Source organism: Manis javanica, chromosome 1 (genome assembly GCF_040802235.1).
Source record: "Manis javanica isolate MJ-LG chromosome 1, MJ_LKY, whole genome shotgun sequence".
NCBI classification, from domain to species: domain Eukaryota; kingdom Metazoa; phylum Chordata; class Mammalia; order Pholidota; family Manidae; genus Manis; species Manis javanica.
This window is the reverse complement of record NC_133156.1, coordinates 208,607,393-208,628,372: the sequence shown is the minus strand read 5'-3', so window position 1 is coordinate 208,628,372 and position 20,980 is coordinate 208,607,393. Positions and strand designations below refer to the sequence as shown.

Below are 20,980 nucleotides of genomic sequence, written 5' to 3'. Positions count from 1 at the left end.
CAAGAGCTAGCAAGAAGCCAGGTGCACTGGGTAATACACACCAGGCTGGACTTCATGGGATGACTGGAGGGTGCAAGCAGTCAGGAGGCTATGACACAGATAAGAGAAACAGAAGACCCAAACTGGCCAGAGATGCTTGGAGTAGAATGAAATGAGGGGAAATGATAGGAGATGGATGCCTGAGGCCTCCAACAAGACCTGCCACTGGCTAGGCTATGAGGGGCAAAGTCAGGGTGACAAGGATGTGAGCCGATGCCCAGCACTCAGCAGACATTCATCACTGTCCTGACCTCCCAGAGAGATGTGAAGATCAGAGAGAACCAAGCAGAGCCCCCAAAAAGCAACCGAAGGAAGGAAAAACACCCAGAAAAATCTTACTACAAGGGATGGCCACTCTGAACTATTCTCTTCATTTTCTCAACAGATGGAAAGACAGAAATTATCTTTTTGGAGCAAATTAGGTAAAGAATGTCATCAACCCCCTGCTTCCATGTTCCTATTCATTACCTTCTAATTGAGGACCTTGGATCTGGACTGACTGAAGAAACCTTCCTAGTCTCTGTTGTGCCCCACCTGAGGCTCTCAAAGTTAGGGACACCTGGGTAGCTCCTCTTTGCCAGATGCTGGGGCATGGGTTTTCAGAAGTCTACCATGTTTTAGCTGGATATATACATACAAATGGAAAGACTCAAGATCTGGGCTCTGATTCTCACTACTAAAACATTTCCCTGAGAGGAGAGCAGTAGAAACCCAGACCTGTTGTCTCATGCCCTCCCAACCACCTGCATTCTCCATTCCAGGTGGACCCTTAATCCTTCAGGTGCAGTAAACTCACCCTGCACCTTCACTACCCACCAAGTACACAAATTCATCTAAATAATGCTACAAGAAAATCAGTCTTGTCATTAGAATTAATCTGTTTGCATTCCATATATAATACCAAAGTAAATACTCCCTTTTTATTTACTATCAATTCATAGTGAAAGAACTAACTAGAAGGAATATCAGTAGATCAAGACCACCTAAGAAAAAGTGACACCAAGTATTTTCTTTAATCACATTTTATCATTTTATTTTGATATCAAAATAGTTTTTACCTACAGAGCCACTCAGAAAATGAATTTAAAAAAACTGTTATTTAAACAAATGAGTATTTCATGCTAATATTATTATTTGCTATTGTCTAACCCCAGGTAAATAACATATCAAGAGCTCATCTTGAGTTATTTTTGTTTCATTCTTGCAGGTACTCACATGCAAACATCAGGGCAACCAAACACTTCTTCACATACAAAATTCCCAATACACACATTAAAATTTAATCAATTACGGGGATATTTTTAAATATCCATATGCAATGTCTTCCTAACACAACAAGCTAAATGTTTTATTCTACAGTCATACACTATAAAACATTCTCAGCACTAAAAGGGGCAATATACTCAACTCCCAGTAATGAGTTACTGGCTTCCAACTAACATCAGATAAAAGCTGAAGTGATGATCACATCATGCAAGGCTCCAGATCATTGTCATTCCCCATCTGCTCCAAACAATGTATTCTCTCATGCCTCTTACACTGGCACATCTATCCCCACTTCTTGACTAATTGCAACCAGGCCTTCAGGTTGGAGCTCAAGCATCACCACTCCTGGAAAGTCTCACCTTATGTTCCCAGTATGGCTGGGTTCCTCCCATGTCCCCCGAAACAGCCAGTGTTTATCTTGAGCATACCACATACCACATCATGGTTGTACATTTATTTGTCTCCTAGACGAAGGGAGACAAAGGGAGCTGTGTCTGTCTCTTTAAAAATCACTATAGCACTAAATTGTAACACTTAATAGGTATTCAGTAAATACACTGTTTGAATAAATGACTGGTATACTAATTTATAATTAGTGAGTTCAGCTCTTCTATTAGTTTCATGGAATAGTTAGGACAAAATGTACTTGTTGGGTATATTTAAAAAAACAAAACAAAGATAATGTATTACAGTCCTTACTTCCTACCACACAAAGTAATGAGATGGAGTGTAGTCCTAAAGGCAAAAGGTAAATATAGCCATAAAGACTTGAAAAGAAAACATACAAATTATGACCTGGCAGTGGTCAAACTTTTACACAGGACAATGAACAGTCATCACAGAAGAAAATGTTGATAAATTAGATTTCATCAAAATTAAAAACTTCAGCACAGCAAAAGACACCATTAAGAAAACAAACAGTCAAGACAGAGATCAGAGGGAAATATTCACAGAACATTTATCTGACAAAGGACTAATATCCAGGATGTGTAAAAAACTCCTAAAACTCAATAATAAAGACAAGAAGTCCAATTTCTTATTAAAGAGGCTAAATATTTGGACAAACATTTCACATAATAAAATAATATAAATGGCCAATAAGCCCATAAAATGGATAATACTCTCATCATCAGGGAAGTGAAAATTGAAACTGCATGGAGATATCAGACATCCAAAAGGTTAACTAAATGAAAAAGACTGGTAACACCAAATATTGGCAAGGATGTGAAGGAACTAAAGGTCTTACACATTGTGGGTGGCAGTACGGAACGGGAAAAAGTGTGGCAGTGGCCCCAACAACCGAGAAGGACTTCTGAATGCGCCAAACGTAACACAGTTAATGAGTTAACAGCTTTCTGAAGTTTCTTTTGTTACAGCAAATATTGTACAATTAGAACAACTAGAAGGGAGAAGCAAAAGAAAGAAGACTCAAGAAAAAAATAAAGATTTAAATAAATGAAAAGAACACAGACACAGAAAACAGGAGAACAAAACCAAAAGCTGGTTGCATGAGAAGATTAATAAAATTGTGCCCCTGGCAATATTCAGCAAAAAAAGAAAGAAAGGCCCCAAAGACAATGTGGAGAACAGTGAACCCAGAAGTAAGTCCACATACAGAGGTTAGATGCACGGCAGATGAGGTTCTCTAGATCAAAGTACATCCTTCATTATAATTTTTGGTAGATTAAAGACCAAACTTGAAAAATGAAAAGTAGAATTTTCCTAAATGTTTTAAATGTTTAAGAAAATAAAGGAATCCCTGTGATCCTAGAGATATGGGATGTTTTCTTTAGTAATAATAATAGTAAAACATATAAACCCATAAAGGAATACATTGATAAATTTGTCTGTGTTAAAATACACAATTTCTGCTCACCAAAAAATACTATAAACAAAGTCAAGACAAGCCAGTCAGGAGGAAGACATCTGCAATGCATATAAGTTGACAGAAATCAGTACCCAGGATGCATAATTAATCATTAAGAAAAAAGAAAAGAAAAGCAAGCAAAAGATACAAACACACAGTTCATAAGGATGAAATCTATATGGCAAAAAGTTATATGAAAAGATGCTCGATTTCACTAGTAATCAGGAAAATGCAAATCAGCCATGATGACATAGCATATACTCCCACAGAATAGCCAAAATTAAAAAGACAGACAATACCCAGTGTCAGTGAGGATGTGAAGCAACTGAACCTCTCATCCACTGCTGGGAGTACAAAATGGCACAGTCGCTTGGAAAACAATTTGTCAGTATCTTAAAAACTAAACAAACATCTACCCTATGTTTCAGCAATTCTAATCCTAGGTATTTGTCTAGGAGGAAAAAAACGTTGTCTGCAAAAACACTGGTTGAACATGAATGTTCCTAACGGTTTATTCATCTCTAAAAACAAATGCCCATCAACTGATGACTTGATAAACAAAATGTGGTAGATTCATGAAATGGATACTGCAAAAGGGAATGAGCTCTCCTCAAAAAGTTAAACACAGAATTACCATAGACAAGCAATTATACACCTAAGTAACTACCTAAAAGAAATGAAAACATATGCTCACATAAAAACTTGTATGCACAAATATCCATAGCAACATTACTCATAAAAGGCAAAAAGTGCAAACAATCCAAATGTCCATCAACTGCTCAATGAATAAACAAAATGGGGTATAACCATATAAAAGAGTCTTCTTCAGTTGTAAAGAGGAATGAGGTACTGAGGCATGCTACAACATGGATGAACCGAAAACATTATGCTAAATGAAAGAAGCCAGACACAAAAAGCTTCATATTGTATAACTGCATTTATATGGTGTGTCCAGAATAGGCAAATGCATAGAGACAGAAAGCAGATTAGTGGTTGTCAGGGGATAAGAGGAGGGAAGAACGGGGAGTGCCTGCTACCAGGTAGGAGGTTTCTTTTTGGGGTGATGAAATGTTCTGGAACAGTGATGATGTCTGCACTATAGAGTGAATACGTTTTTTTAAAAAAAAAAACTGAATTGTACAGTTAAAAATGATTACTTTTGTTATGTGAATTACATCTCAATTTTTTTAAAGAATTAGCTACTGAGACAAATAACAATTTCTTAAAAACATGATGCTGATGGAAAGCCAGACAGAAGAGTATATTTTACGCAACTCTAGTCATGTTAAATTCTAGAACAGGCAAAACTAAGTACAGTGACAGAAATACTGATTTCTGTCAGTACCTGCCTAAAGCAGTAAGGCAGAGGGAAACTTTTCCAGATGAAGGAAATGTTGTACATCCTGACAGGGATGGTAATTGCATAGATATATACATTTGTCAAATGTTAATTAAACTGCATACTTAAAAATAGGTGCATTTCATTGCATGTAAATTATATCTCAACAAAATTGATTTAAAAAGAATAAAACATGAGATGTCATTTCACACCAACAGATGACCAAAGTTGTAAAAATGGCAAGGATTGAGCAACAGGATGCTTATTCACTACTGGTTAGAGAATAAATCAGCACAACTACTCTGGAGGGCTGTGAGTGATGTGCATACCTTTCAGTATAGCAACACCAGTCCAAAGTAGACACATTAAAGAAATTCTTCTTTATGTGCACTGAGAAATGAACAAAACTATTCATTGCAGCACTACAGTAATAGCAAAATTTTCACTCACAGAAGAACAAATAAATCAATTCTTACTACATACAGTTAAAATGAAAGGCTACAGCTATAGATATAAACATGCACAAATCTCAGAAACATAAAATTGATCTAAAAAGGCAAGCTGCAGATTACATAGATGATACCATTTATAAAAACGGTTTTAAACGTAAAACAACCCTAATATTTTATGTATAGATACATATGCATATGTACAAGCATATACAAAGGTATCTTAAAATGCGTGGAAATAACATCAAAGTTAGGAAAGTGGCTATTTCTGTGGAAAAGGAAAGAATTTCTATTGGAAAGAGGTACCCAGTGAACTTCAAATTTTTTTAATGTTTTATTTCCTTAAATTGAGTGGTAGGTACACAGGTGTTTGTTGTAATATAATCTATACTTTTCTACATGCTTAAAAGACTTTATAATGGTTTTATGCATAATTTCTTCTTCAATCTTTGTATAACATGCATTTCTTCTATTTCACAGATTCATTTGTTCTACTTCGTAAGTTTTTGGTAGTTGTATTCAAGGGAAGCACATTTTGATTGGTGTAAGGAATTCAACATTTTTTATGCTTAAATTTTGCTTTATTTTTAATAGTCTTTTATATTTTAAAAATTCCTCAAAGCATTTGCTCTAATGCCTTGAAACACCAACATTTAAACAAATCATACATATTAATTCAGACATAGAGACAATTTGTTTTTACAGTCCATTATATACTGCGCTGTTAGCTAGTAAAACAATTTTTATCTTTATAAAAAGAAAACTTCTGCTCTTTCACTTACTTGTTCTTAAATGACATATATAAAAATAACTATCAATTAAATTCAATGTGGTCCTTAATTTGGTTCTTGTGAAGTGAGTCAAAGTTCCCCAGACAGCATTACATGCCCAAAGGCAGAGCAGCTGCCACACAGAGAGCAATGGAACCTCAGCCAAGCATACAAGCTGGGCTGATTCCCAACGCCTGTCACGTTCTGTGACCTACAGTAAGTCACTTACCTGTATTGCCTTACCTGTAACCTGACACACTAGTAACCTCAGAGTGTTTTGTCTAAATAAGGCAATTCATGTGTTGCTGGTCATATAATGGGGAGCTATGGAACACTTATTTCCCCTACTCCCACCCCACCCACACTGCTCACAAGGTGACACGCAGACCAGCCATGCTGTTTCAAAGAGTTCCTTTAGCGTATCAAACAAGAAATGTTTCTGTTTTTCTTCAAATCATATGACATCATATCATACAACCATATCCTTGGTGATCATAAATTAGTGTACATTGTTAGTAAATAAATAAAGGGGTGGATAAAACCCTGTCATGAAGTGTTCCATAAAGCGGCACTTTACAAAAGCCAAACGCTTCGTGTTGTTTCCCAGGCCTTTCAGTACTATTATTGGCATCCTGTCCCCTTCCTGTAAGCAGTCACGGAACATGTCACTCAGGGAGCCCAACTGGACACCGCCTCCCATCGCAGCCCCCCAAAACCATCCCAGTCCCCAAAACAATCCCAGCAGCTCTTGCCCGCTTCTAGCTCACTTGAGCACAGAAGTCCCCAAATTTTTTGATCATCTGACCCCTGAACGAATTTAAGCAAATCATTTATCCCCTTTCAGACACTTTGATTTGACACTTGACAATTTTTAAGTAAAAATATCGCAAAGCATACAAATTCTGGCATGTTGTAAATACTGACATTTAAAAAGCGAAACTGTTACATTACCTTTTCTAATTATCTAATGAATCCAAATACTACATAGCATTTTGACACACCCCATCAATTCTCATTAAAAAATTCACTAACAAAAACTAGTCTTTAACAGAAATTGCAGTTACTTCTTCTCATAAACTTATGTTTTCATTCCACTTCTCCCACATAATTTTGTTCTAATGTAATGTATTTTTATGCTTGAAAAAATTTAAGCGTCCTAACAAAAAATATGCTTACATCTTAATTTTCTTAATTTCCTGTGAATCTGTAATTTAATTTCCAAGAATCTGTTAACTTTTTTCAGCTATCATTACAAAATTAGTATATAAATAAAACAGAAAGTAAAATGTTATTTTAACTGCATCTTTTAATGAAATGGATAGGCTTTTTTTCTTTTCAACTAATTATATCTTTTCAGCAATTGGGTATTTCACATCCAAATTAGTAAATGAGTATTTATTGGTAGAATGACATAGATTCTGCATCACTTCTATTAGTATTTTTGTTTTTACAAATAAAAGTGCTGAGAACCCTGACTTACTTAAATAAGTAGATGAAAATGGAAGAAGCTGTGTTACAGGAATGTTATTCTTTTACCTTTTTCCAACTATATGGGAAAGGTAATATATTCCAAAAATATATTTTGATCTACTTCATCTATTATCAAAAATACTTCTTACACCTATAGTATTTCTATAGAGGAAATATGACTTGAATATAATTATGATGAAACCATCAGACAAGTTCATATTTAGGGCCATCTACACAATTGACCTCCAAAAACATCAGTTTTTATAATAAAATCCTTAGTGCAATCATTGTATTATTAGATGGGAAATGTCCTTGTTTTTAGAAGATATGTACCCTAAGTACATATTTAGGGATGAAGTGTCAAGATGTTTGCAACCAACTCTCAAATTTTATAGCAAATAATAATTTCACACAGATAAATAGAATAAATGAGGCAATTATTATGATGACAGATAAAATCAATGAGGCAAAATGTTTGCAACTGATTAATGTAGGTGAATTGTCATAATTGTTTCTGCATTCAGTAAGTTGTGCTATGTTTTAAAGTATATGAAGAGAACTTAGCCTCACAAAAATATGCAGTTGGAAAAGAGAAGTGTATTTTAATAGACTTTCGATAATTGTGGATATATATTTCTTTGATTCTATACCAAAACTCAAGAACTGGTTGTTTCTTAAAGGTCAGTTACTATATGGAAATTGAAATCATAGCACTGAACTTTTGGCATTCAGTTATATCAAAATCTATTGATTCGTCTAACACTCAGAGTGGATCTTTTGCCCACATGTGGTTTTGGAACATCAAGTATTGGTCATTTAGTATGTACTGATTACTGAATTATGCATATCTCCAAATGTTAACCCATTTCATTCTATAGTATTTTAAAAATCACATTGATTAGTATCACCACTCATCTCACCAGAAAAGTTGTTAAGTATTGGGAAGCCGGCAAGCACACAGTGGCAAATTTAAGTTTGCCCAATTTCTAATTTTTTACTTAAAAGCTCTAATTTTATCATTGGCAACAAATACTGCTTATTGTTTTCCTTCAAATAACAGATTAACTTGTTCATTTGTGCAGAAATGTCTGCCACGTATTCAAGTCTGAATAACCATAGTTTGCCAGTCATTCTTTCAAATAAAAATGGTGTTTCCTCAAAAAAGCTACCTGGTCTGCTTGTAACTGCCAAGCATTTTGTCTTGAGCCAGCCACAGTGCAGCTGCAGTGTTTTCTGCAACTCCCCATTTCATCACACAGACTCTTTAAAAACTTATGCTTAAGGGTTAAGATGTAATAAAACTAGTAACTTTGACTGCTTTATCAAGGGTTTTCTCAAGTGAAACTTTTTTTTTAACTGTGAGTGCGTGATAGTGGAGAATACAGCTGCTAACGGAGCCCGGTGCCACTGCAACTTCCCCTGTGTTCTTGTGCCTGGGGGGAATGCAGTGTAGACATAAAGGGCACCACACCAGAAGCCCTGCCATGACACCCCAGGCTGCCCTAACTCTGCTCCCACCTCTATGCTCCCTTTTATAGAGACACCATCTCACCTTCCCACAACAATGACTCTCTGCTTCTTCCTCCCACTCTGCAAGAAGCTACTGAGGGGCAATAGCTGTCTTGATTATGCCTTAAGACCAAATGAGTACACTACATAGTAATAAATATGACTCACCTCCTTTTCTGAAATGTACTTCCCATGTTATTATCTATAAAATTATAACCTTTTAATATGTTACAAAATGCAGTCCCTGATTTAGTAGGACCTAGCTTGTGAATCCCAGTTTTGATCATCCATCCCTTCTCCAGACACCTCCTACACTTACCAATTAGAGTAAACTGGTAAATCTAAATCCAAATTTGTAGTGTGAAATACAGACAGTCCCTAACTTATGAATACTTGATTTCCCACACCAACCATAAATATAGATAAAAGCCCCTGCTGTATCAGAATTCCTGTGATTGAATAATAAGCTCTGGTTAGGGCAAGTGCTTTAGGAAAACAGAACCATCAATGAGTCAGGGTGGGCCTAACTCATCCAAGGGCAGCATTTGGTGGCAGGCTAGTTAGAAGCCATGAATCAGTAATCCATCCTCCATCTCAATCCTCAGTAACATAGGTACTACTGTTATCCTTATTTTACAAATGAGGAAACTCAGAGAAGAAATGTGCCTGAGGGCACACAGCTGGACAGGCCCAGACCCATGACAGGACCATTCTAGACCAAGGGGTAGCAAATTTTTTCTGTCAAAAGCCAAACAGTAGTGTTTTAGGTTTTGCAGACCATATAGTCTCTGTTGCAAATATTCCACTCTGCAGGAACCACCATAGGCAATATAAACAAATGAAAGTGATTGTGCTCCAATAAAACTCTATGTATGGACACTGAAATTTGAATGTCAGATAATTTTCACGAGTCAGAAAACAGTATTCTTCTCTTGACTTTTTTTACCATTAGAAATGTAAAAACCATTCTTAACTCAGGGGCTATAAAAAAACAGGCAGTGGGCCTGAATTGTCTTCAGGCCATAGTCAGCCACCCCTGCTCCAGACCACCACCAGTCCCACAAGAGAAGTTGTGGGAAACAGAGACCCTTGTCATACAACGATGTCAGAGGCAAACTTGGCCTATTACAACACTGTTTACCCAGACAACGAAAAGGTTAATCCTGTTACAACCTGATCCACAGGGCCCTTTTCTGTCTGAACCCAGGACTAAAGCCAGCCGTTTGAGGGTCAAGGTGAAATGGCGGTCCTAAGTAGCCCCACTGGCTCCACCCTTGCCCCCTAATGTCTGTCCTCCAAGGTTGGGGCTAGAGTGATCTTTTAAAATTAAGTTGAATTATGTCTTTTGCTCAAAACCCACATTCATATACAAGTCCTGAGTCCTTACCATTTTCTCTTTTAAGAAAGACTATCAAAAATATATCCTTTTAGCTGGTGCATCTGTAAGGCTCTACAGGATCTACATCTCCCATACTTACCCTCAACTCCCTACTACTCTGCTTCCTTGCTGTTCCTCCAACAGACAATGGGCACAACCACCTCAGGGCTTTGTACCTACTGTGCTTTATACTTGAAACCATCTTGCCCAGGTTATCTTCACAATTGCTTCCTGCACCTCTCTCAGTCTCTGTTCAGACATCCGTCACCTTATCAGAGAGGCCTTTCCTGACCATGGCTCATGCTTACTCTGTAAACTTCTTATCCAGGCACTTAGCACCATCTATTATATATATATTTATTAGAACATATGGTTCTTGGGGGCAGGGACTCTGTTTTGTTCACTGCCATATCCCCAGCATCCAGAACACCCCCAGATACATAGTAGTTGCTCAATAAATGTTTGTTGAATTTAATGAACAAATGAATGGTGAGCCATAAAACCAATCTGCAATTGATTTCTTAAAATATAACCAGCTCATAGGTTGAAAATGACTTATAAAACACACACTCTCCCATCGTAAATGAAATGATTTTATTTGCATAGTTCTTTCACAGGTACAGTTCATTTACAATATATACTGAGAGCCTACCCAGGTGCAAGGTATTGAATTGTGTTATGAAGCATAGAATTTCTCTTCTTAAAGAATTTCTAAGCTAAAAGGGAGCCAAGATATACTGACAAGCAACCTCAAGAAAAGATAGACAGTGAGAAGGGGCCCAAGACAGAGAAAGATACAGAGTTGAGGAAGGTTAATTTCTTGTTGAGGTCTGTCTTCATTCTCTCATTGACTCTTCTGAGTGATAAACCCACTTAACAGATGAGGGTACAGGACCACAGTAGGGCAGTAAATTAAACCTCCAAGGTCTCCTGACTCCAAGTCCTGGGTTCTTTTCACCACAGTCTTTACTCTGACATTTTTTTTGCCTACGGAAGTCAAATAACTACCTCAATTACATACTTCCCTTGCAAATAAAGTCAAAGCTGAGAAGTCCTTGTCACTCAAAGGCTAAGAAGATCATTTTAATATACAGAAGAAGTATTCCAAACATTCTAATAGAACCCACCAGTTCTTGAATGAATTAATTAATTCAAACACAAATGTTTTGCCTGTTGCTTTCTCTGACTCATCTGCTCAGCCAAAATGCCTGGGTCCCTTTCTTAGCCATTCATGGGCTCCAGCTTTATAACAGATTTTGTACTCCTTCAAACACACCACACCAAAACACAATGCTTCAAACAGGACAGCTGATGATGGTTATACAACTCTCTGAATATATAAGAAGTCACTGAATTGTGCACTTTAAAAGATGAGTTTTATGGTGTATGGATTGTAACTCAATAAAGCTGTTAGACATTTTTTATAAGGAGGTTTGCTATTAAATGTCATCAATAGTAGTATTCTTATTCATTACTCTATCATTATTATAATGGCTATTATTATTACTAAAGAGTAGTACTGAATTTCATTCATATTTTAGAGAGAAATTTGGCCATGTCTGTCAACAAGTTTTTTACATTTTTAAACACAATCCTTTTGACCCAACTATTTTTCCACTTTGGAATTTATCCAACATATACACTCACACCAATTTGCAAAGATAAGTGAAAAGGATTGTGTTCTGCACTACTCTTTGCATTTTTGAAAAAGTGGAGTCACAGTAACCATTTCACAGCAAAGTAGGACAGGGACATGAGAATCAAGTGCCAGGTCACCACTTATCCACTATGTAGGTCTGATGTAATACTTAACCTATCTAAATCTCAGTCATAAAACATGGATAATAATGCTATCACCTCATAAGACTGTCATGAGACTTAGAGGACAAAATACTTGTAAAAAGTTTAACAAATGACTAGTACATACTAAGTATTTAATAAATTCTAGTATAGCCACTAGTATTATTGACACAACAGACACTTGTTAAACAAATTGTAAACCATCCATATAACAGAATACTAGACAGATTTTTAAAAGGATGAGGAAGATTTATATGAACTGACATAGAAAGTTTCAAGATGTTTTTTAAGAAAAAAAGGCAAACTGCTAAGCAAGATTACAGAATGATTCCAGTTGTAAATTTTTAGATATCTATATAATATGTACATATAATTTATACACACACACACATGTGACTGCATGTGTATGTTTACATATACATAGAAAATTTCTGGAAAAATAGCCAGAAACTGGGTAACGGGATCGAGGAGAAAGGGGCATGTTTACTCTGTACTTCATAACACTTAGAAACATACTTTTTTCCAGAAAGCAAAGTTTTCATTTAAAAAAAATAAAAAGAATAATGTTGAAAATGACTTGCTTACCGAAAGTGAGAAAAAAAAGCACTTTGATTAAAGAAATGCTACTGAGAAAAGAAAGTTTCCACTGAATTCTAAAATTGGCAGCAGATAGAAAAACGATGTACACATATTAAAAGAAACAGTTCACTGTGCAAGAACTGAATTTAACAGGTTCTGGATTGTGTTCAATCCTATCAGAAATCTATTAATTACTGGCTTCTGAAAATATCTACCTTATCTGCAAAGCAAAAGTATGGAGACTTTTATCTTCTGTTTCAAATATTGCCTTTTATTTTTAAAGTACTTATAAAACTACTGAATTTACATAATATTGAACTAAAAAGCAATAGAAATAATACAATTGATTTTCAAATTTTCCTTACCTGGTGTTTTATATTGGTTATTTCATTTTTTAAACGTGGGCTTAAAATAACACTGCAAGGAATTTAACCATCTTTACATCTTCTTAAATTCTCACCACCACAACACAAAGCAGTACAAATTAAGGATCAAAATTCTAACAAAAGCAACTTTTAGAAATAATTTCTGAAGAACAGATTAAAATGACAGCAAGACTTTGCATGCTACAGAGATTTAAAACTCAAAAAATACACTGCCCACAGAGACTGACTGAAAGGACAGAAATTCAGAGGAAAAGGGACCACAAAGTAAAAGGAGTAGTTGTTTTATACCTGACCAATCTTTCTCAAAGTATTAACTAGCATGGAGCAACTTTTTATGAAATAGGCAGCAATGCTTAGTAATTCTAAAAGAGGACTCTATATGTTAAAATGCCAAAAAGAACATTATCTTGGCAGTGTTGGAATGACACAGATGTTACTGGAAGGCAAACTGCCTGAAAAATCTGTAGTTTGTCTTACCCAGCAGATAAAATACTAAGAACATTGTCATTATAAGATTAATTAGTTACGAAAATTGTTCAGTAAGGGAGATTGAGAATGTGTTCACCAGAGATCTTTAACAGAAGAGAAAGTCCTCTCTGTGAGATGGTTTTCACTGTTCAGAAAGAAAATGGCACATGATCCCCTGTCCACCGACCCTCAAGAGATCTCTCCTTCCAGATCCTTCTCTTCACACTAACCCATTTAGGTGGTTCAGCAAGCAGACTGTGCAGAAAAGAACTGGATTCCCAGTTCACTACATGTGCGCCAAAGCAGTTAAACAAGAGGGACCCCAAGGTTTGTGGGCCCCAGCATTGCTGCACTCCATAAATACTATCTCACACTTTCCTAGTACTGGCAGATGAGTCATCATTAGTAACAATACAAATCCACCTATTTACCTGAAAACATCCTATCACTTCTCACCATCTCCACTGCTGCTCTCTCACCTGCCAGGTCTTGGTGCATCTGCTCTTACCCCTTAGTCCATTCTCTACCCAGTGGTCAGTGGTGTTTTTAAAACACATTGTATCTGTTTCCTTGGCATTAAGACCCTCCAAAAGCTTTACTGTCACACAGAGTAATACCCAACTCCTTCCCATGGCACATAGGCCCTGCCTGGTAAGTCTCTCCTTCCCCTTGAACCTCATTTACCCCTCTCCCTTACGCTAAATGCTAGCCCACATGCACCTTTCTTCTGTTTTGTAGAAAAACAAGCTCATTGCCATTCCAGCCTCTGCCTTTGCTGTTCCCTCTGTCCAGAACACTCTTCCCTCTCTTTTAAGGCTAGTCTTTTTCATCATGCAGGTCTTAAACTCATGTCACCTCCTCACATCCTGTGCAAAGTAGCACTCCTGCTGCATTCTCTACTGTTTGATTTTCTTTCACTATCTGAAATTCTTGTTTATTTCTTATTTCTTATTTTGTTGTCTGTCCCTCTCCTCAGAGCACCGCCACCCACCTGCTCCATGAGGGGAGGGGCCCTGTCTTATCTGCACTGCCTGGCGTGGTCACAGAAGTCAAAACTTATTGATGAAGGATTAGCTTTCACAATTCTTTTCTCAATAAATAAGTATTAAAAGTATGACTGCTATATTCTAAGCAATTATGGTTTTCTTTTAATGGGGTCAAAAATTAGAGGGCAAAGTATTTGCAACTCAAATCATAAACAAAGGGCTTTCTTAATTTATTTTTTAAATCTTCAAACTAAGAAAGTCATTGACAAAATGAGCAAAAGGTATAAATAGTTCATAAAAAAAGTAAATCTGACTCCTAAATATATGTAAAGATGCATAATTTTACTCAAAGTAAGACAAAAAACAAAGCTACTAAATGTTTTTCACCTTTTGGCATGGTAAAGATAAAAAATATAATAACACTTTATGAAGTATGAGAAAACATGTTCTTTCAAACATTGGTGACAGGAGTATACAATTATAAAATCTTTCTGGAGTTTAATTATGATTTATCTATGAATATTATAAGGGCACATACCCAATATCTTAACTTTCAGGAATTTATCTATGGATATACTTCTATAAAAGCAAAACAGTGTACATGCACAAGGATAATCATTACAGCATTTCCTGTAGACAAGAAACAACGTAAGTGTCCAGAAGTGATGGGATATACATACAGTGGAATATTATCCAGCTGCATAAAAGAATTGGGCAGCTCTTTATAAATTCATATGGAATCATCTCCAAGACATGTTGGTTAGTTAAAAAAGCAAGTTTCATGACAGTGTTATTGCACAGTTTTTTGTGTTTTTTTGTAAATATATATAATATGCTTGTAAATATATAAAATGTCTCTGAAATGACACACAAAATACTAGTAACTTTCGTTATATCTAGAGAAAAGAACTGAATGCCTGGGTGATGCAGAAAGGCTTGATTTTATACTTTTGGACTTTAAACATTATTTATATAATTATTAGCACTTCAAAAGAAATCAATTTAAAAGGGTCATATTTACACACAAATTTTTCAAATTATTTATTTAGAAGACCTTTCACATTTCTTTGGAACTTCAGATCATGTGTTATCCCCAAACTTCAGAAAGTTGATAAATAGAAATCAGATGCTTATATGTATTCCTTTTGCACCATAAGTAGTTGATACTTATTCTCTGACTTGATAGACTTTTTTCTAGCACAGAATCCTATTCTCCTCAACTAAGAATACCACCCCACCTGAAGTGCACAGCCTTCAATGTTTAGGGAGCATGAGTGCAACAGAAGATATATTTCTGGAAGGTTATGTTTTGAAATGTAATGTAAACAACAGATATTTATTATGCCTGAGTAATAATTTTTTCTAAAAGATGCTGTCATATGAGAATTTAGCTGTCTTCTAGAGCTTTTCATCTCATCTAGTTTAGAAGCCAGTACATGTTTAAATGAAAAAATAACTACCAGGCCAGGAAGGATATTATAAATGCCAAATAAGTAGCACAAATAAGCAATCCCTCAAGAAATTCAGGAGGAAACATCACATCTACTAAGCAGGAAAGACTTCAAAAGAGAAATAAACTCTGAGTTGGGCTTGATGGATAATCCTATTTCAACAGGCAAGGGACTGCACAGTAAGGATTATTTGGGTGGTTCAGGGCCAAGCAAGCCGGCAAGTCTGGACAGAGCCTGCAGGAGGCCAGAAGTGCCCCTGGCTCCTGGACGTACACTAAAGTAGTCCGTGATGCTGCATCCTCCCAAGAGCCTGGATTAATTATGATTCTTCCTAATATCTCCCAGAGTTGTCATTTCTTCTCCACTCTTATCACCTCAAAGCAATCCAAGCCCTCATTCCCTCCCCCTGCTAAAGTCTCCAAACTCGCCCTCCCATTTCCAATCTTGCCCATCTCCAGTTCACAGTATACAACTCCCGTTTGTGATTTTATATGCATAACCCCTACTCACCCCAAACCTGCCAAATGCTAACCCACTGCCTACACAATAAAACTACTCTCCCTTTCCTTCAAGGTCTTCTAACATCTGCTCTTTATCCCTTCTCACTCCACCAATGCTCCCTAATAGAATACACAAATTTCATGCCTATGCCCATACTGTTCCTTTCACCTGCAAAATTCCTATTTTGTTCTCATGCAGAGCACATATGGTCATAAAGGTTGAGAACACTACTGTTTAAGCGCCAGTTTTGGGCAGTGCACAACCTCAACAACATTCCAGAGATGGCTTGTTTCCACCCTCCCCCACCTTGAAGGTCTTCCCAGAACTCAACTCAATTGTTGCTCAGTTGTGCCTCTGATTCCCACATTACCAACTTGGCATCTTTTCTTTACAAATAAAGCTACAATATTTAGAACGCCAACAGTGCCTTGAACAGAGCAGAAACTGAAAAGATGTTTGCAAATTATGGTAGGGTAAGTCAAGAAAGGCCGATTGTGGTTAAACTGTACAGACCCTTTAAGGCCAAAACAAGAAGTTTTGCCTTTATTTGGTAGAAGGCAAGTATGATCGAATAATCAGAATGATGTTTTAGAGAGACTCAGCAACCATGAACAAGCAGGGTTTTGAGAGACTACAGTCAAAGCTCCCAGTTTAAGGGCCCTCTTGATTGGAAGAAGACTATGGGAGGCTCCAGTTTCTCTGTTTGGGATTACAGAGATGGGTTTTCCAGATACCTACACACAGCAAATGAAGCTTAAAACTGGGCCATTAAGCCAAGAAAAACATGCTTTTGCCTGAAATATCTGGGTATCTAGGAAACAGTTTGACGTGAATAATTATATACACACATAAACTACATATAACACAAGTAAGTATTGCTCTTTCTCCTTCCTTCACTTCTTTCGCAGTCCTCCTCTTCCCCATCCATCTCTCCTCTTTTTGGTTGCTTTCTCGCTCCCTCCCTCTCTTTCTCTCTCTCCCCCCTTCTTTCTCTCTTTCTCCTTTCCTCTCTCTAAAATTATTATTCATCTCTATCTTTCCAAACGCTTTACATGAATGATCTCCAGAATGCCCTGCCCTTCTCCCAAAAGTCTCTCCATTCCTCCCAGAATTATCATTCAGGTTATGTCACTGTTTTTGCTTGTATATGGATCTAGCCAACTCCCTCAATATTTATACTAATTATTCAGTTCTGCCTCCTTTGCTAATGTAGCTTGAACCTTCACTAACTTTAGAATTCTACAATTACTACTGAATCATTTTAAGGCCAATCATTTATGGCTCATATTCTTACAGCCCTCTCAAAGAACCAAGAGCACTTACGTACTTAGGTATATAAATTCATTTCATTGTACAGCTAAGAGTATCAGATAAGTAATTCTTATCTGGAAATCAAAAACTCAGTTAGAATCTAATACATTAAACAAAATGAGTTTCCTAATGAATTTCCTTTCAAAGCATGTATCTAGGATTTCACATCAAGATGGCCTGTGAGCACAGTGTGGTGACAGATTTTATTCACTTCTTAGATTTAAGTAAAAATCTTTACTCTCCAAAGAGTATTATGGGGAAGTAATCCACTGTGATATCAAAGGCACACAGAACCACTGGAATCATGCACGTTCCTATCAAGAAAAGATTACCAGGCAAAACCTATTTAAAAAATGAATGGAGGGGGAATCTTACAATAGTAGCAAAGGTAAAACAGAATATACTATTTGTGTTTGTGCTGAGGCTGTCTCCCCGGAAAGTTACTTTTGTTTATTCCTCCCACCAAACATGCAAAATAAAGTCACGAGTAACAAAAACAGAATCATGTTATTACTGTTAAAAGGTAAGGACTATCTTAGGAAGAATTCAAATATTTTTCTTTCATTCTGGTAAAAAGAAAAACAGTCCAATACTATTTCTGGATTTAGAGCACTTTAAACATTTCTCCTTTCCCAGGTAATGCTTTTTTCACTCTCCATACTGAGGATCCCTCTGAAAGTCAGAGTGTGACTCTGGTACCAAACAATGGACAGGTGTTTTGCTAACTCCATAGTTTTTAGGAGAAGAGATAAAAGGGATAAAAATCATTTATAGCATCTATCGTTAGATTAATCTCCCTTCTACTATAACAATTTCATTACAGGACGTATTATGCATAGTGGATAGAATGTGTGGACAGTTGGATACTGCAGCCCACATTTCAGGATTACAAGACCTTATGTCTTCCAACACCAAAAATCGGGGAATAATTCAAACTTTGTACCCCAAGGAGAATTGTTGCATACTAACAATACAAGTTTAGAGAAATCTAATTAACCGGTTGCTATTTGCTCGAAAGTAAAAAAAAAAAACTGAGAAGCTTGTTTATCTCTACCTTCCCCTCCTCATGCCTGGCGATTCGCCCTGAAGAGGAGTCTAGGGTCTGGACCAGAGCCGTCTTGTGCCCGGGAAACTGAGGTGTGGAATGAGGACCAACCCGTCCCCTGGCTGGCTGTGCTTAGGGCCTCTCTGGGTCCGGAATACAGCCGGGCTCTGCTGACGGGAGTCAAAGAACTAAGACGGGACCAACGGACGGGACGGACAGATGCACGCGACAAGACGGACGGGACGGGCAGAGAAGCAGTGCGTCCTACCCGGAGGGCTCCCTCCCAGGGCCGGCGGAGTACCTGCTCCGGTCATCCAGGCTGCGGTTGTCGGCTGCCGCGGCGCGCCAGTCGGGCAGGGTGCTGGCGCACAGCACCACCATAGATACTATCACGAACACCACCGACACGCTGGCCAGGATCTGCGCGGCCAGCGACGACGTGGGCTCTTCAAAGGTCCGCCGCATGCGCTCCAGCCAGCGCCTGGAGGGGGCCGCCTCAGCACCGCCGGGTCGCGCCTCGTCGCGGCCCAGCGCGCCCGGCTCGTCTGCCGAGTAGAAGGTGTAGGTGTCGGACATGCGGTCGTCGAGGCGGCGCTGGCAGCAGTACTCGAGGTGCGCGCCCTCCAGGCCCCAATAGATCATCTCGTTGTAGAAGGAGAGCTCGCACATTCGCGGCGCGAAGCGCAGCTTGCCGTGGCCGCGCACGTAGAGCAGGATGAAGCCGAAGGCCTCCGAGTGCCGGTCGAAGAAGTACTCGTTGCGCTCGCGGTCGTAGTCGTCGCACACCTCCAGCACGTCGCGCTCCGAGCGGCAGCCGTGCAGCCGGCTCACGCGGCGCAGCGGGAAGTCCTTCAGCAGCTCCCGGGACAGCGAGTACCGGGCGCCGCCCACGTTCAGCACCACCGAGGTCGTCCTGCTGCGCCCGAAGGTCATGGCTGGACCCCCGAGGCCCGAGGGCGCCGCCGCCGTCCCTCGCTCGCCGCGCGGGGCCTGCTTGCTGATGACCGACGGGGGACTGCGCCGTCGGGGCCCGCTTCTGCCCCTCGCTGGCCCGAGGTCCCCTGGTCTCTAACCTCCCCAGGAGCTCAGCGTCGCTGAACGACGCTTCCTCCGCGCGGCTGTACCTGCAGGTGGCTGGGCAGTCCCCTTCGGCGCCAACGCTGCGCCCCACCGGCCGAGAACGAGGCTGTCAGCGCCGCCGCCCCTCGCGCCCGGGGGATGCCCCCTCCGAGGCCGGGGCGCCCGTTCAAGGCGGCGGCGCTGTCCCCCTAAGGGGAGCAGGCGCCGAGAGCAGGCGCCAGTGCGGGGTGGCTCCCGGTCCCCAGCGTTCCCTCCGGGCGGGGCTCCGGCAACCGCCCCGCCGCCGTCCAGAGGCGAGAGGCAAAGTGAGCAGGTTCGGAGGCGGCGAAGAGCCGGCCCCGAGAGGCGGGGGCGGGGCCTCCTCGCGGTTCCCCCTCCTCGCCTCCCCGCTCCGCTCGGCTCACCTCCCTCCGCGCGCCGCCCTCCTCTGCCCACCCGCGCCCGCATCTCCCGGGCTCGCTCGGGCTGGGATTCCCCGGCGCCCCGCCCTGGACTTCGGGCTCCCCTCCTCGTGACGCCTTCCTCTCTCTCGGCTCCCGCCCGCAGTGGCCAGGAGGGGTCCGCGGGTGGGGATGCGAGGAGCGGGGAGCCCCGGGTGTTGAGGAGAGCAAAGCCCCGCGGCCGAGCTACTTGCTCCCGCGTCCCGCCCCGGGCCATCGGGATGATTTGAGCACCCCAAGAACCCTTTTAACGGCCCCCAAAGGGAGGCGACAGGAGGGTAAGGAGGAGGTGAAGACTGGGGTGTGGGATTTGAGGGGCGGGGACAGACGGCATTTGGAGAGCTTTTTCTAGAAACTATCCGGAACCCAGCTTGGTCGGTTTCTAAGACCGCCCCAAAGGATGTCTCAAAGAAGGCACCCCAGCAGTTGCTTTCCTGGTCGATTCTCAGTTCTCCCGGCTCGGAGACTCACGTACCGCGTGCCCCGAAGGCGGCCACACACCCCAACACCCAGCCCGGGAGCCGCCCTCCCGCGGAGCCGAGCAGCCCCAGCCCCGGCTTTCTGCAGCGCGGGTCCTAGGAGCGCGCCTATGTTGTAGCGCGCCTGCACCCGCTCGTGACGCTTCCTGGAGAGTGGGGTGAAAGTCTAGGTAGAATCGCCTTGCCACTGGCAGAATAGAATTTCCCGTTGCCTTCGTCTGCATCCTCCTTTGCTTAATGTGTTGATTTCCCCTGTGTACCCTCGAGCCGGCTGCAGCTCGGACGGGAACTTAGAGAGCCCTTTAAGGCTCTGCACAGCGAACTGCCTTGTGCTCTGGTGGATGCCCAGGGAGGGGCTTCTACTTGG

General features: G+C 40.1%; 1 protein-coding gene across 2 annotated transcripts in view; it reads right to left on the bottom strand.

Moving 5' to 3' along the window:
* The window catches only part of KCNG3 (potassium voltage-gated channel modifier subfamily G member 3), a 54,794-nt gene extending 35,235 nt beyond the window's left edge, over positions 1 to 19,559 (bottom strand). Inside the window, exon 1 of one of the 2 annotated variants that reach the window (XM_036990800.2) lies at positions 18,883 to 19,559. In XM_036990800.2, the coding sequence (XP_036846695.1) occupies positions 18,883 to 19,547 (665 nt within the window). In that variant the 5' untranslated portion in view covers positions 19,548 to 19,559. The remainder of the gene's footprint in view (positions 1 to 18,882) is intronic. The other variant, XM_036990801.2, reaches the window with a different exon arrangement.
* Between the last annotated feature and the right edge of the window lie 1,421 nt (positions 19,560 to 20,980).